Here is a 17,061-nt window from a genome sequence, read left to right on the forward strand (position 1 = left end):
GCTGATCTTTTAAATCATCAGAAATTTACATCTTATAATAATGTGCAGCAACATCTCAGCAACCCCCTTTAGGGGCGCTGTCTCGTTTGTGACTTGTTTATGCTTCTGCGCCACCCCTTCACACTCGAGTCGCACAAGCTTTAACTCCTGAAGATGAAGAGGACATACTGTACCTATCTGGCAGCCAGAAGCGCAAGAGAAAACAAGAAGAGGAGGAAAAGAGGAAACAGGACAGCGGTAAGTGATGGAGATAATGAGGAATGAATTAAGGATAATTAAAGACAAACAAACCCACATCTTGTTGTCCAATTTCAGTTTTAGTTCACCTTATTATTTGCAAGATGAATTACTGGTGCTAGTCAGCTAGGGTTAGCATGTTTTGAGTAGAGTTAGCAGTTCTTAATGTGGTCTGCAATGCAATAGATGTTACCTGGAATGATGCGCAGGACACCGGCGGCGCTGCTTGGAAAGTATCAGTGCTGTACTGTGTCTCTTGCTCCTGTGGATCAATACTGTACGTTAGTGAATATGTTAGTTAACATTAGTTAACATGACATTAAACTTAATTTACATGTAGACAGATCATCGTTCATTTAAAAATCCAGTTTAAAACCAACAACACACCGAGGTGCTACTAAAATCACAACTGCTTACCTGTTCTTCAGGTGACGATGGAGTAATGTCCTATTTCCCTTCTCTTTGTGTTTTCTTCAAACTTCAGAGCAAAGGAGACAAAACAAACATCTGCCGAACAAGAACCTGCTGCTGAACCTGCAGTCAAAAGCAACCAGAACTTCAACCAGCAACAAAACCCCCACAATCCTAAACTACAGCGATACACAACGACGCAAAATAGAAAATAATTCAGCAACAAACCCCCACAATCCTAAACTACAGCGATACACAACGATGCAAAATAGAAAATAACTCAACAACAAACCCCCACAATCCTAAACTACAGCGATACGTGATGACGCAAAATAGAAAATAATTCAGCAACAAACCCCTACAATCCTAAACTACAGCGATACGCGACGACGCAAAATAGAAAATAATTCAGCAACAAACCCCTACAATCCTAAAGTACAGCGATACACAACGATGCAAAATAGAAAATAATTCAGCAACAAACCCCCACAGTCCTAAACTACAGCGATACACGACGACACAAAATAGAAAATAATTCAGCAACAAACCCCCACAGTCCTAAACTACAGCGATACACGATGACGCAAAATAGAAAATAATTCAGCAACAAACCCCCTCAATCCTAAACCTCTGAATCTTTTGATTCCTTTCACCAAAATGACTTGTTCAGATTCATTCAGTGACCCTTTCCGTAAGTTAATAATTCGGCAACAAAGAGAATTTGCAGATTATTGGTTCCTTTAATGATGTCAATAATAAATTTACAGGATCTGGGGCCTCATTTCTAAAACTTTGTGTGGATGCCAGGGTGAAAGTGTGCATATGCACAAAGCCCAGAAAACTGCATGCACGCAAAAATAAAATCAGGTTTATAAAACTTTGCAAATGCGCACCTGCATGATGACACCTGAAGCAGTCTCCCACCTGTAGCAGTCTCCTACATCCAGACAGTGCAGTCGCCCTTGAAGCAGGCCAGTGGTTTGGGCTGAATGCACGTGAGAGAGCGTGTCATTGTATAGTGTATAGTGTATACCCTTACTCCTGTACAGTCCTGCGTGGTGTGTGTCGGTACTGTTATTCCCGTATAGTCCCGCGTGGTGCGCGTCGGTACCCTTACTCCCGTATAGTCCCGCGTGGTGTGTGTCGGTACCGTTACTCCCGTATAGTCCCGCGTGGTGCGCGTAGGTACCCTTACTCCCGTATAGTCCCGCGTGGTGTGTGTCGGTACCGTTACTCCCGTATAGTCCCGCGTGGTGCGCGTCGGTACCGTTACTCCCGTATAGTCCTGCGTGGTGCGCGTCGGTACCCTTACTCCCGTATAGTCCTGCGTGGTGCGCATCGGTACCGTTACTCCTGTATAGTCCCGCGTGGTGAGCGTCGGTACCGTTACTCCCGTATAGTCCCGTGTGGTGCGCGTCGGTACCATTACTCCCGTATAGTCCCGCGTGGTGCACGTCGGTACCCTTACTCCTGTATAGTCCTGCGTGGTGCGCATCGGTACCCTTACTCCCGTATAGTCCCGCGTGGTGTGTGTCGGTACCGTTACTCCCGTATAGTCCCGCGTGGTGTGTGTCGGTACCGTTACTCCTGTATAGTCCTGCGTGGTGCACGTCGGTACCCTTACTCCCGTATAGTCCCGCGTGGTGCGCGTCGGTACCCTTACTCCCGTATAGTCCCGCGTGGTGTGTGTCGGTACCGTTACTCCCGTATAGTCCCGCGTGGTGCGCGTCGGTACCCTTACTCCCGTATAGTCCCGCGTGGTGTGTGTCGGTACCGTTACTCCCGTATAGTCCCGTGTGGTGCGCGTCGGTACCGTTATTGCCGTATAGTCCCGCGTGGTGCACGTCGGTACCCTTACTCCTGTATAGTCCTGCGTGGTGCGCATCGGTACCGTTACTCCTGTATAGTCCTGCGTGGTGCGCGTCGGTACCCTTACTCCTGTATAGTCCCGCGTGGTGCGCGTCGGTACCGTTACTCCTGTATAGTCCTGCGTGGTGCGCGTCGGTACCGTTACTCCTGTATAGTCCTGCGTGGTGTGCGTCGGTACCGTTACTCCCGTATAGTCCCGCGTGGTGCGCGTCGGTACCGTTACTCCCGTATAGTCCTGCGTGGTGTGCATTGGTACCCTTACTCCCGTATAGTCCCGCGTGGTGCGCGTCGGTACCATTACTCCCGTATAGTCCTGCGTGGTGCACGTCGGTACCGTTACTCCTGATGTGTAATGATCTGTGGTTCAGACTCCAGTGACTTCAGCTGCCAGTCATACAGTTTATTCCTTTCAGATATTAATATCACTTCTTCATCACTTCTTGTTCCATATAAATATTCTCTTTCTTTATGGCTTATTATTTGTTATTTATTTAATTAAATATCTCTCTGTAGTCACTAATGCATCTTTTATTTAAATAACACTTTAACAGTTGGCTTTATTGCCATTTACAGTAGCTACATGTCTCTCCTCAGTGTGGTCGTGTTTATCTACTGAACTCCAGAATAAAGACCTCAGCAGCAGGTAAATTAAAGACAACACTGGCCTGTCTGTGACATTACACATTAAATCCACACTTTTTCATATTATATGTACTCAGCTCTTTAAGACTGATGGTTAGCTCAGTTACCTCAGATTTTACCTCAGATTAGCTCAGATTTTCTCAGTTACCTCAGATTAGCTCAGTTAGCACGTCTCAGATTTCAGTTACCTCAGTTATCTCAAAATTCATTGAAAATTCATTCTTCTTGTGAGCTGAAAACCATTTAGGCAACATCTCTCAAGCGTCATGCGGTAACCATGGAGATTTCTGAGTTGTCTTCTTAAGTGACGGAAACTAATTTGGAAATTTTCTAGCACTGACAAACATGAGGTTCGATAGATAGCTGGATAGCTAGAGGGATGAATGGACAGATATATAATTAGATAGATACATAGATAGATAGATAGACGGACAGACAGATAGATATTCGTTATTCATCCCAAAGGGGAAATTTAGGATAAATATAGTAAAATTCCACACAGGCACCCAGGAGCAGGATCAAACTCGGAGGAAAGCGCTACAATAGGCTAGTGTCACTGTGATTGACAGGGGAGAGAGAGTATGCCCCTCCCACCCAGAGAGCACAGCCAGTTTAGCCCTCTTGTACTCTTGGCCACGAAAGGCTGTGGCATTGTGGGGACTTAAACTCGTGATCTCCAAGCGAAAGCAGGGTTTTTGATGTTCCTTACCAATAAACTCCAATCTGACCCGTGATATTTTGCGTTGTCACTTCAGAGCTCGTTACGGTTCCTGATTATAAAAATAGTCTGTTTGTCGTTTATCCTCTGATCCGTTATGATTATAGTGTGTTTCAGTGAGATGGCCATGACTGGTGATCAGAGAGCACAAAAATATCTCCCCATAAAGACATCATTACACTCCTTACAAAATAAAACACTGTATGTATAGTCAGTAAACCTGCGCTTTTTACACTGAACAGAGTTAGTGAGTAGTTTTGTTTAGGGCAGACGCTGCATTACTAGCGGCAGGTGTAAGTTTTTAGGTATGCTACTGTACTTGCTGGGACTGTTAATTTTTTAGTAGTTGGTGAACTCAAACGTAGCAGTCGTTTACGTTCACACTAAGCTGTGATGGAGCTTACGGTCTACAGCTGCAACCATCTGCTGGTGTTTTAAAGCTGTGCTGTTTCAGAGTGACTCTGTCCCAGTGTAGATGCACAATTCCACTTCAACACTCTTCCTGTGCACTAGCCCTGCCCGTGGACCCGAGGTTTTACCAGTGAATGTGCTGATCACTGATCAGATCATCTGTCTCCCAACAGAGGATGGCTTACTTTTAGAGTCTGGTTCCTCTCAAGGTTTCTTCCTCATGTTGTCTCAGGGGGTTTTCCTTCACCACTGTCTCCTCTGGCTTGTTCATTAAGGATCTAAAACCAGACCTGCATTTCTGTAAAGCTGCTTTAGCACAATGTCCATCGTTAAAAATCACTATATAAATAAAATTGAACTGAGTGAAATCTGGCCAGTCTGGGTTTATATCAGATGTGATCTCACAGCACAGGTGAAATAACATCACAGTCTGAAATCTTGTGTTGGCTTTAATAAAACTCAGCAGGTCCAAAGTGCCAGTGCTGAAACCACAGTGGAGGTCAGGAGGTATCTGACTGATTTACATTTCTAGTGTTTAGCAGAGACTCTTATCCAGAGAGATTCATACCTCTAAGAACAGAAACCCACTGGAGTCCTGGAGGACAAATTCTGCTTCTTTTACAGATGCAATAATGAAGCAGCTGCAGACTTAATCTACAGTTGAATAAAGACAGAGTAAAGTATAACATTAAATAAAAGGATAAATGTTTTAAATATTTTCTGATGTTCCTAGTAAAAAGCCCCAGCAAACATTATTTCCCAAAATAAAAACATACAAGTTTATTTGTTTTTTTCTGCATTTGTTTGTCTGAGGGAGGGAAGGAGAGGAGGAGTTGAGTGGCAGTAGCAGTGGTATGAAAACCCATGTGAGGATATTACCACACCAAGAGATTGAGTACAGAGGGAGAACAGGAGAGGATCAAGTACTGAGCCTTGTGGGACACCAGTGGAGAGTCTGCAGGGAGCAGATGTGGATCTCCTCCATGACACCACCGGCTGTACCACCAATTCCTAGACTCACACATGTGTGTGAGGACACACCCAGTAAACACTGATCAGTCCCAGCTAGTGAACACGTGTGTATGAGGACACACCCAGTAAACACTGATCAGTCCCAGCTAGTGAACACGTGTGTATGAGGACACACCCAGTAAACACTGATCAGTCCCAGCTAGTGAACACGTGTGTGTGAGGACACACCCAGTAAACACTGATCAGTCCCAGCTAGTGAACACGTGTGTATGAGGACACACCCAGTAAACACTGATCAGTCCCAGCTAGTGAACACGTGTGTATGAGGACACACCCAGTAAACACTGATCGGTTCCAGCTAGTGGGAAAGTTACTGAGCAGCTCAGACTGACATGGAGCAGCTCACAGGGAGAGGAATCACAACAGACAGGTGGGAAAAACATGAGCTTTCAAGGTTCACAAACCTGAACACTTCTGAAGAAAGTCAGAGCAGAAACAACGATGCAAAACAGAAAATAATCCAAACATGCTGTATGAACTTATAAGTCTCTTCCCTCTGTTACTCCATTCTTATGTTTGAGCTTCAGGTTCTCCCCCTGCTCCAGCATCATTCGGTTCTCCTCTTGCTCCAACATCATTCGGTTCTCCTCCTGCTCCAACATCATTCGGTTCTCCTCCTGCTCCATCATCATTTGGTTCTCTCGTAGGTTAGTCGTTGCTGAGGTACCATTCCAGCTCTGATGTCTTCCTGCTCCACTGCTGCTCCTCTGTACAAGCTAATAGAGATGAAACGTATAAAAAGTCATTAAAGCGCACAGTATTAAATACTAATCACCAACTTCAAAACCTACACTCAATAAATTCATCACATCTCCTGAAAGGCTGAGGAATAAAATTAAGATGAATTCAGTTGAAAGTCTTTATTTATAGAGACTGTAGAGGATTTGCTTCTCAGAGTGAGACTGGAGGAATTCAGTTTTAAAGAGTCAGAGCATCGTATGTAATGCTGAGTGTTCAGATAAATATTTAAAACTATTAATAATCTGATGTTTAAACAGTTAACTGTTCTCTCTCAGTGATCATGTGAGATTACTGAATTAAACGTGGAACTATTCTGACAGTAAAAGTGTAATTTATAGGTGATAATTCTATTTATTTTGTGGAAGTGTGCATGCAGTGACTGAGTGGCGTCTAATCAGGGTGATGTGCTGTGGATTTTATTCTGGTTACAGCACACAGTCATGTGATCTCTGATGTCACGGAGCTGCACGTGGCTGGTACTTACTTCATCTCTTTGGCAGCAATGAACTTGTTTCCTCTGGTACCAGATTATCACAAGCAGCACAACAACAAGCAGCAGCCCAAACACTATCAGGATAATCACCCACCATGGTAGCGCTCTCTCTGTCTCAAACACACACACACACACACACACACAGTGTATAATATGTAATAATGAGTGTTGTGTTATCCATGTTGTTACAGATGTTATTAACAGTAGATCATGATGGAACTGCACTACACACTAAATCTATACAACTGTATTTATATCATTTTGACATTTTAAGTCATTTCCTCCTGTTGTTAGCTACTACACTGTCTCTCTAAAGACCAGGGCACCAGACTGAGACTAGATAAAATGTTAGCTCATCATTAACAACAAGAACAGCTCTGGATTAATTATCGCTGATTATATTATATTACCAGACCTATAAACCTCTACACGCTCTAACAGCGGAGTGTAGTGATAGAATGTATTTGTATTTGCAAGTTCTTAAACTAACCACTAGGTGTCAGTAGTGTTACACTTACCAGTGGGGTGTGTGGATTACGAAGCAGAAGTCAAGCTGTGGTGTGGTGGCTTCTATTCCTGTCCTGAAAAATAGAATAAAAATAAGTTTGTTACAACACTGTTTCTTTATTGGATCAACAAACATTACATGGTACCAGGAGTGGTGATCGCCACCACCCAGAGTGGTCATGGATAGTGTTAAACCGCCTGACGCTGTGAACTGGACGGGGAATATTGATTGTGAATGGAGAACATTTAAACAAAGATTTACGCTCTACCTGCAAGCAGTGGGCCTTGATGAAGCGTCGGATGCACGTAAAATTGCACTGCTACTCACCGTCGCGGGACCTCAATCTATAGAGGTGTTTAACACGCTCGTGTTTGAACAGGCAGAAGAAAAAGGCAAATACGACGTGGTAATTGAGAAGTTTGACTCACACTGCTCGCCGAAAAAAAATGAGACTTTTGAAAGGTATGTTTTTTGCTCTCGTCTGCAGCAACAGTTTCTTAATAGATTTAAAGTTGAAAGCAAGGACATGCAATTTCGGACAGTTGCAAGATTCAATGATTCGTGACCAAATTGTGTTTGGCATCAATGATAAAAAAGTGAGGGAGAGGCTCTTGAGAGAGACAGAGCTTACCTTGAATGAAGCTGTGCGGATATGTCATGCCAGTGAGATTGCTCTTCAGCCTGTTAAAACTTTTTATGAAACCACAAAGACGAGTGGAAGTGACAGTTCAGCTGTAGCTGCAGTAACAGAGAAGATGCAGAGATGTGGAATGAGTAAAGTGAAACAACAAAAGGAGAAAGAACTGTTTAACTGTAAGAGATGTGGCAGAAAACACCCACCAAAGCAGTGCCCAGCCTACGGCAAAGTCTGTGCCAAATGTAAAGGGCAGAATCATTTTGCCAAGCAATGCTTTTCCAAAGGGTCAAAAGAGTCAAACAGAGTCAAAAGGAGCATGTACATACAGTGGAAGAAACAGATCTCAGTGACACATTCTTTGTTAGTCTTATTTTTCCAGACTTAAGAATTGTAGTACTTTTCTAGCCCACTGTTTAAAGGAAAGCATCTGAGTAGAATCAATTTCCATCTGAGCAGAATCAATTGCCTCACCAGCAGAGAATAAAAGATGCATAGCGGTTGATATCACTGTTTGAAAGAGTGGTCTTTTCACTGACAATACCAAAGATGGCTTTTAGAGGGTTTGGACTAACATTTTTACTAAATCTTAGAATAAGACTCAAAAATCAGTGACCAGAAAGCAAATTGCCTGAGACAGTGTAGCAGGGGATTGAATGCATCTTGAGTTCAGTCAAAACGAGGAGAATATATTTGCCAATCTGGCCTTAGATAAGTGAAGTCTGTGTACCACTTTAAATTGCAAGAGACTGTGTCTGGCATAAATAGAAGACCCATGAACCCTATATTTAGCCTCATGCCACTCCTTGTCAGTCACGCAAATTTTAAGATCTAGTTGCCAAGAGTCTCTGTGCATTATTAGGAGTGGACAATAATGATGCAGGTTTTATGTACAAACTGAAGATAGTACCTCTCTGAGCCGGGCTGACAGGAAATAACTGGACTATTTTTCCCAAGTTAATTACTGCTTGATTAACCTGCTGATTGCTGGATTTCAACTGTCCTGTGAACAATCTGCAACTGATAGGACATCCCTGACCAGAGGACGAATTCTCTCAGACAAGAGGAACCTCTGTCAAACTTATTGATCTAGACCGTTGGCCAAGACCAGATGGCTCACCCAACACGATGGTAAAACTGATAACTACAGAAGGGGGGGGGAACTCACCCAAGGACCCTCATGGAATGAGACCTTTGTTCTCCCCAGGAACACAAAGTTCACCACCCTTCACACATTCCACAGAACCCAGCTTTAACAGACTACATAAGGCTACTTTACATCTCCTGTAAGGAAAATGACTTTTAAGATGATGCACCATGGTTTGAAAACTTGCCTCTTTTAATGTCATTCTGTATATGTGTCATGCTTATAGCCACTAGGTCATTATGATGCTTTTTGATCATTTAACAGGGATCATAGTGTTCGTGTGTGCATCAATAACAGCAGGTATGTCATGTTTGGTATGTGTGTGATCACTATTGAATTTCCTAAGGGTTGGTATAACGTGAAGTTGAGTATGATGTATTACATGCATGTTACCCAATTCCTTACCAAAGTTCTAACTTAACCTTATGCAAAGTTTGCAAAGCACATAACTCAGAGACCAGAATGTTAATTAGTGTCAGAGGAGGAGGATACAGTTTACACCCTGCCCCAAGATCCTGCTGATTGGAGTAAACACTTTGGGGTCAGCCCAACTGGAAAGGGTTAAAACCCCCTGACACAAAGGAAACTCTGAGTCTCATCCAACACATCTTTGCAAGGGTCTCATCCAACACATCTGTAAGAGAGTCCATCAACATCTTCAGGGAGCCTCTACCAACATCGTCAAGGAGTTCTCTTCAACTAACAGCTCAAGAGAGTCTCCATCCACATCTGAAGGAAGTCTCATCAACCAAGAGCTTAAGAAGTTCTCGCCCCTCGTCATCACGAGGAGATCATGCTTGCTCCGAGACTCCGCATCCAGACTGGGTCCTGCAAAGCCTCCAACTCTCGCCTTCACACCGTTGTGAACCACTCATCAAAGTTTTGCAACCCGCCTACGAGACTCTGCCGGGTTCGCGCCTCACTCTGTTTATCAGCCCCATTGGTCTTTCGAGACGCTACATAAGACCAACCAGACCACCGACCAATCAACATCACCGGAAACTCCTTCCAAACAACAACGCAACGAGGGAATCCCTGGCAACACAAACGCAAGTATAGTACCTCCAGATTCTCGCTGAACTGGTGCATTTAATACAAGTTCAAAGCCCTTCTAAACGAAGCGAATGTTAAATTAAACTAAGTTGATGGTTCGTTCAGGTCATGGTCTGAGAAACTGCTAGAAACTCGGACTTTCATTCACTCTCTTTTCAAAGCCATTTTCACCCCTGTTTATGTGTGTGTTAGATTAGTTTCTGTGTTTTAGAATAGTAATAAAGTCTCGTCTGATTTTTAAAGGCCAGTGTCTTGTGTCTCTGTGCTTCAAATTTACTGCCTTAAACTGCCGATCTTGTTACTGTGCTCTTAATGTAGTGTTTCACTATATTTAGGATATTATTGCCGGTGGCCACGGAGGTAATATCCCATACACAATTAATAAATACACTCATTTCAACTTATCGCTGGATGAATAGTTGATCAGCTATTAAAATATTAAGTTTACAAATTTCCCCTTCTGAGCTGATCTGTTAATCTCCTACATATATTGGTGGAGAATACATCAGCTTAACCTAAACAGCTAATTTCCTTACAATAAATAACTCAGAAATATTTCTTGATACAACCACAACAAGATATGTGACACTGTCTGGGGCTAATTTAAATGGATAAGCAGAAAAGGAAGATAGTTTTGCAGCTTGATTTATAGGAAATAGCTCACTCTTGGAAAGATTGACATTATATCCTGACATAGTGCTGAAACGCTCAAATACAGCCACAACATGAGGAAGAGAATTATGTGGATCTGAGATATACAGGAGCAGGTCATCTGCGTATAATGATAATTTACGCTCTCTGCCCCTCTAATAATTCCCTGAATAACTGATGTTGATCTCAGCAAAACAGCTAAAGGTTCAATCGCTACTGTGAAAAGTGGGGACACATGGGGCCTCCCTGTCTAGTTCCCCTGTGTAATGGAAGAAATTGTGAACTAATATTATTAGTGATGACAGATGAGGAGGGAAAAGCATACAGAAATTTTACCCATGATAAGAACTTTGGGCCCAAACCGAATTTCTTTAAACAGCTGAAAAGATCCACTTCTCTCTATCAAAAGCTTTTTCAGCATCTAGAGATATTATAATTTCTGGTATAAGCTTATTTATATAAAAGGAGTAAATAATATCAAATACTCTGTGAACATTAAAAAAAGAAAATCGATTTTTTATGAATCCGGTCTGGTCCGGTGTTATGATGGAAGGTAGAACATTCTCCAATCTTCGGGTTAAAACTTTGCCAATATTTTACAGTCCACATTAAGCAACGACACAGGCCAAAACGATCCACAGTTAAGGAGATCTTTCCCTTTCTTAAGTAGCACTGAAACTGCTGCTGGATAAAATGTATGTGGAAGACGGTCTACAAGAAATGATTCCTCACATACTGCCAGTAAAAGAGGTTTTAGTTTTTCCTCGAACATTTTTAAAAATTCTACTGTGAAACCATCAGGGTCTGGGGTTTTTGAGTTTTGCATATTTAAAAGAGCCAAATTAAGTTCTTCTAGGTTTAGGGGCTTCTCTGGTTCTGCTTCATCATCTACAAGAATTTGGGGGGAAAAAAATCAAGGTCGGATGGGTCGTGCTCAATTTCAGACGAATATAAGGAAGTATAGAATTGTTTTAAAAACTGAATTCATTTCTAATTCATCCTTTGTGACTTTACCATCATCCTTACAGATGTACGTTATTATATTAGAAGGTGATCTGTGTGAGAATTTGAACGCTCATACAATTTAGAACGAGATTGAAGAAGTCGTTCCGTTTGTTCAGTTGTTATTCGGTCAGTCTCAGTTTGCAGCCTTGTTCTTTCTGTAAAAAGTTCAGATGAAGGCTTAGTTGCGTATTTTGAGTCTAATTGTTTAATCTGAGTGATGAGATCATTCCAGTGCTGTTTACTTTTCTTTTTTACTCTCCCAAGATGAAAATGAAATTATTTCCTCCATCAAGCAAGCTTTTAAAGAGTGTAGCTTCACTCTCATCTGGAGAATGGCTGAGAGATAAAAAAGACATCAATTTATAAATGTTGCCTTTTTTCACAACAAAACCACAAAGCTAAAGCAGCAGTGAAACCGGAAATGAAGAACCAGCCGTTCTTCCTGAAAGCGCTGAAGCACCCACACAACCACAGACACACCACACACACACCACAGACACACCACAGACACACACACACACACACCACACACACACAGCGAGCTGCTACACACCCAAAGCACCTTAACTTTCTACAAAACGATTATTTTAAATAGATCAGTAACAAAACAAACACACAACAATTCATAGTATCTGTGAGTATACAGGCTAAAAAATGGCAATATCGATTGAAGTTTAAAGAGATAATAATAATAATAAAAATAATAATAATAATAATAATAATATAGTTTCTTAAAAAAGGTTTTTTTGTAAATTTATTTTTATCTGGCTTAAAACTTTATAGCGTCTCTTATATACAGTACCTCACAAAATTGAGTACACCCCTCACATTTCAGCAACCATTTTAGTATATCTTCTCAAGGGACAATACTATAGAAATGAAATTTGGATATATTTTAGAGTAGTCAATGTGCTGCTTGTATAGCAGTATAGATTTATTGTCATGTAAAAATGACTTAACATACAGCCATTATTGTCAAAATAGCTGGCAACATAAGTGAGTACACCCTGAGTGATAACGGCTGTACGTCGTTTAACCATGCAAAGCCACATGTCCTATTCATCATGTTCATGTTTTTGTCTCCTTGACAGGACCATACAAATTTGTGTATCTAGTATTGGAGCAGTTAAAATTTGGTGCTTTGAGTACAATTCTCTCATACTGACCACTGCATGTTGAACATGGCGCCTCATGCCAAAGAACTCTCTGAGGATTTGAGAATTAGAATTGTTGCTCTCCACAAAGATGGCCTAGGCTATAAGAAGATCGGTAACACCCTGAAACTGAGTTACAGTACAGTGGCGAGAGTCATACAGAGGTTTTCCAAGATGGGTTCCACTCAGAACAGCCCTCGCAAGGGTCGATCTAAGAAGTTGAGTCCTCATGTTGTGCGTCAGGAGGAGCAGTGAGATTACTCGCAGTGTCAGGAGCAGTAAACAGCGGCTATAAACACAGCAGTGAAGTCCCTTGGTAGATAATAGGGACGGCATTTCAGCAATAAAAACTCCACATCTGGCGAGCAGTGCTTATAAACAGTCTGTATGTCTCCACACCACGAGTTGTTGATAAACACACACACACCTCCTCGGTGTAAGGAGTGAGACTGTAGCTGAACAGAGGATTCCGGTACTTTCTCTGAGAGCCAGGTCTCGGTAAAAATCAGAGCATTCTCAAGTGAATGAAGCAGCTCAAGTGAGTCTCCATCCACATCTGAAGGAAGTCTCATCAACCAAGAGCTTTAGAAGTTCTTACCCCTTGTCATCACGAGGAGATCACGAGGAGATCACGCTTGCTCCGAGACTCCGCATCCAGACTGGTTCCTGCAAAGCCTCCAACTCTCGCCTTCTCACCGCTGTGAACCAGGGTTAGGGTTCTTCAAAGTTTAGCAACCCGCCTACGAGACTCCGCCGGGTTCGTGCCTCACTCTGTTTATCTTCCTCATTGGTCTTTCGAGACGCTACATAAGGCCAACCAGACCGCCGACCAATCAACATCGCCGGAAACTCCTTCCAAACAACAACGCAACGAGGGAATCCCTGGCAACACAAACGCAAGTATAGTACCTCCAGATTCTCCTCGGAAGAAAAAGCAGCAATAAAACCGGAAGTGAAGTCCGTCACGTGACTGCGGTTAAGCCAGCCGTTCTTCCTGAAAGGCTTTTACGCACTTAATTTTAACTTAAAATTACTAATTAATAATAATAATAAGCTATGATAAAAGTTATAATAAATGTGTTTTTTTTAAATCACAATATAATCATAAAGCTAAAGCGGCAGTAAAACCGGAAGTGAAGGCCGTCAGGAGCCATTCTGTTGTTTAGCCTGAGATAGGAGATAGTCTCCTTGTTCAGGGAGACAAGACTTAAATTCCTCCAGCAGTAAAACCGGAAGTGAAGGGCGTTTCTGTTCTTGTTTATCCTGAGACAGCAAGCTCACTACATTAACGCTATTTTCTCTAGTAAATACACCACCGTTTGGCGTTTATTAGCAAAAACAATAAAAACACTAAACACTACTCTAAATAACAATCCGGTATTTCTGTACAACTATTTACAGAACTATTTACTGTCGGGTGTTTTATTTATTTATTTATTTATTTTTTTCCATTTTACAGAAACTCTTCATGACGAGTTTATTAAAAGTGCAGCTCTGTATTAACACACAAACTCATCTCAGTCGCTTAAACTGTAATATTTATATAACATTTGTGTGTTATAATATCTGTAATTAACTCACCGTGTGAAGGTTGAACACTCGGTCCTCCTGCGTGCCGAAGCTCCTCCTGTGTGCCGAAGCTCCTCCTGTATGCTGAAGCTCCTCCTGCGTGCTGAAGTTCCTCCTGTATGCTGAAGCTCCTCCTGCGTGCTGCGTGTCGGTACCGTTACTCCCGTCGTTCGTTCTGTTGTCAAGTGACGTGACAGCACTGGATAGAGAAATTAGTTAATTTACAACCTTCCTTACAAACGGGTGCATAGTAATCATCATTATTATCATTATTATTATTATTATTATTATTGTTATTATTATTATTATTTTTAAAACATAACACCACAGATCTTCAAGAAACAGTAACAAAAACAGGAATGGACAGACAGGAATGGACAGACCTTTTTTTATTTCTAGGAAAATGCTTATTACACATCTTTTGATAATTTTATGATAATTCCTAAATATGATGCAACATACAGAAAATAGTTTTACGTTATAGTATTACTGACTGAGGTACTGATCCGGGAAGTGGTCACGTGACAAAAGAACTGTAACAGACTTTATTCGATTCTGTTATATTGCACTAATTGTGGATGTACTGGCGCTCGTTGTGTGTGTGTCAAGTCAAGTGGAGTTTACTGTCATTTCAGCCATATACAAGTACACAGTGAAACGAAACAACTTTTCTCCAGGACCAAGGTGCCACATAAGACAACACAGAACAACACAGAACTACGGGGACTACATAAATTACATAAATTAAACGTAAAGTGCACAAGTGCAAACATGTGCAGACAGCACAAGACAGAACAGACAGTACATAACTACGACGCCGACCAGTACACAGTCCTGTTGAAAGTGATAAGGTGACAGTAGTGCAAATATTACAGCTGAGGTAGTGTAAACAGTGTAAACATAGTAGTAGCAGCAATAATAAAACACGTGCAAAACATGTGCAGTGCATGTGCATAGAGGATGTTCCGTTGTGTGTATATATGTATGTATGTATGTATGCGTGAGTTCCTTGGACCGGTTCAGTTGTGTGTGTGTGTATGTATGTGTGTGTGTGTGTGTGTGTGTGTGTGTGTGTGTGTTCCTTCAGTCCAGTTCTAGGTATTTAGGAGTCTGATGGCATGAGGGAAGAAACTGTTGCACAGTCTGGTTGTGAGGGCCCGAATGCCGCGGTACCGTTTTCCAGACGGCAGGAGTGTGAAGAGTGTGTGTGAAGGGTGTGTGGGATCATCCACAATGCTGGTGGCTTTGCGGATGCAGCGAGAGGTGTAAATGTCTGTGATGGAGGGAAGAGAGACCCCGATGATCTTCTCAGCTGTCCTCACTATCCGCTGCAGGGTCTTGCGATCCGAAACGGTGCAATTTCCAAACCAGGCAGTGATGCAGCTGCTCAGGATGCTCTCGATAGTCCCTCTGTAGAACGTGGTGAGGATGGAGGATGGAAGATGTTCTTTCCTCAGCCTTCGCAGAAAGTACAGGCGCTGCTGGGCTTTCTTTGTTATGGAGCTGGAGTTGAGCGACCAGGTGAGGTTCTCCGCCAAGTGAACACCAAGAAACTTGGTGCTCTTGACGATCTCCACGGAGGAGCCGTCGATGTTCAGCGGAGAGTGGTCATTCTGTGCTCTTCTGAAGTCAACAACCATCTCTTTAGTTTTGTCCTGCCACATGCGCCGGGTGTCTCTGCTGGTCTTGAAGTGGTCGTGGATTCTCTGGGCGTGTGCGCGCTTCGCCTCTCTGATGGCCCGGGACAGTTTGGCCCTTGCTGTTCTTAGGGCCACCTTATCGCCTGCTCTGAAGGCGGAGTCTCGAGTCCTCAGTAGCGCACGCACCTCTGCAGTCATCCACGGCTTCTGGTTGGAGCGTGAGGTGATGGTCTTGGAGGCGGTGACGTCATCAATGCACTTGCTAATATAGCTGGTCACTGATGTCGCATATTCCTCCAAGTCAGTGAAGTCGCCGTCAGTTGCCGCTTCCCTGAACATGTGCCAGTCAGTGTGTTCAAAGCAGTCCTGAAGAGCAGAGATGGCTCCTGCTGGCCAGGTTTTCACCTGCTTCAGAACCGGTTTGGAGCGTCTGACTAGCGGTCTGTATGCTGGGATTAGCATAACAGAGATGTGGTCTGAGTATCCGAGGCGGGGGCGGGGCTCCGCCCGGTACGCGCCGGGGATGTTTGTGTAAACAAGATCCAGCACATCCTTCCCTCTCGTTAGCATTAGCGTTAGCACTGGGGGGAATGTAGACACCGATTATGAAAACAGTAGTGAATTCCCGTGGTAAATAAAAAGGTCTACATCTAACAGTCATAAACTCCACCAGCGATGAGCAGTAACTAGAGACTAGCACCGAGTTCTTGCACCATTCTGTGTTGATGTAAACACACAAGCCGCCGCCGCGAGCCTTACCGCACAGAGCTGTGTTTCTGTCGGCACGAAACGAGGCTAGCCCGTCTAGCTGAATGGCGGCGTCCGGAACTCTGTCGCTGAGCCACGTCTCCGTGAAAACAAAGACGCAGCAGTCTCTAAACTCACGCCGCGTAGCTTGCTGGAGTCGGATGTAGTCCAGTTTATTATCCAGGGAGCAGACATTGGAGAGCAGGATGGACGGGAGAGCTGGCCGGCTAGGGTTTGTTTTTAGCCTAGCACGAACCCCCGCCCTCTTGCCGCGCTTCTGCTTTCTCGCGCACCGCTTGCGACGTCCCCTCCCCCAGCCACCGGCATCGGGCGACGCAGAGGGCTGGAGGCCTGGTCCCCGCAGCAAGCCGAGATCGCGTAGCTTCTCCAACAGGTCAT

General features: G+C 43.3%; 1 protein-coding gene across 1 annotated transcript; it reads right to left on the reverse strand.

Moving 5' to 3' along the window:
• Positions 1-411: 411 nt before the first annotated feature.
• On the reverse strand, positions 412-17,061 carry LOC117597020 (hornerin-like). The gene is made up of 9 exons (XM_053233211.1): positions 16,956-17,061; positions 14,288-14,474; positions 13,616-13,700; positions 13,134-13,187; positions 5,824-6,036; positions 5,595-5,647; positions 1,542-2,895; positions 655-771; positions 412-499 (listed from the first exon to the last, which is right to left on the reverse strand). Exons 1-8 carry the CDS (start codon positions 17,059-17,061, stop codon positions 718-720), a joined length of 2,106 nt encoding a protein of 701 aa, XP_053089186.1. The 3' UTR covers positions 412-499; positions 655-717.

The sequence above is a fragment of the Pangasianodon hypophthalmus genome, chromosome 4, assembly GCF_027358585.1.
Source record: "Pangasianodon hypophthalmus isolate fPanHyp1 chromosome 4, fPanHyp1.pri, whole genome shotgun sequence".
NCBI lineage: Eukaryota > Metazoa > Chordata > Actinopteri > Siluriformes > Pangasiidae > Pangasianodon > Pangasianodon hypophthalmus.

Bases quoted from the DNA above. Each gene is read 5' to 3' on its own strand.
- LOC117597020 (XM_053233211.1), bottom strand. From the start codon at position 17,061: ATGACCTGTTGGAGAAGCTACGCGATCTCGGCTTGCTGCGGGGACCAG. The intron at 13,188-13,615 runs GTACTATACTTG...CCTGGCTCTCAG, and splicing joins CTTCCGAGGAGAATCTGGAG to AGAAAGTACCGGAATCCTCT. The intron at 6,037-13,133 runs GTGTGTGTGTGT...CATCTCTATTAG, and splicing joins TCACTCCTTACACCGAGGAG to CTTGTACAGAGGAGCAGCAG.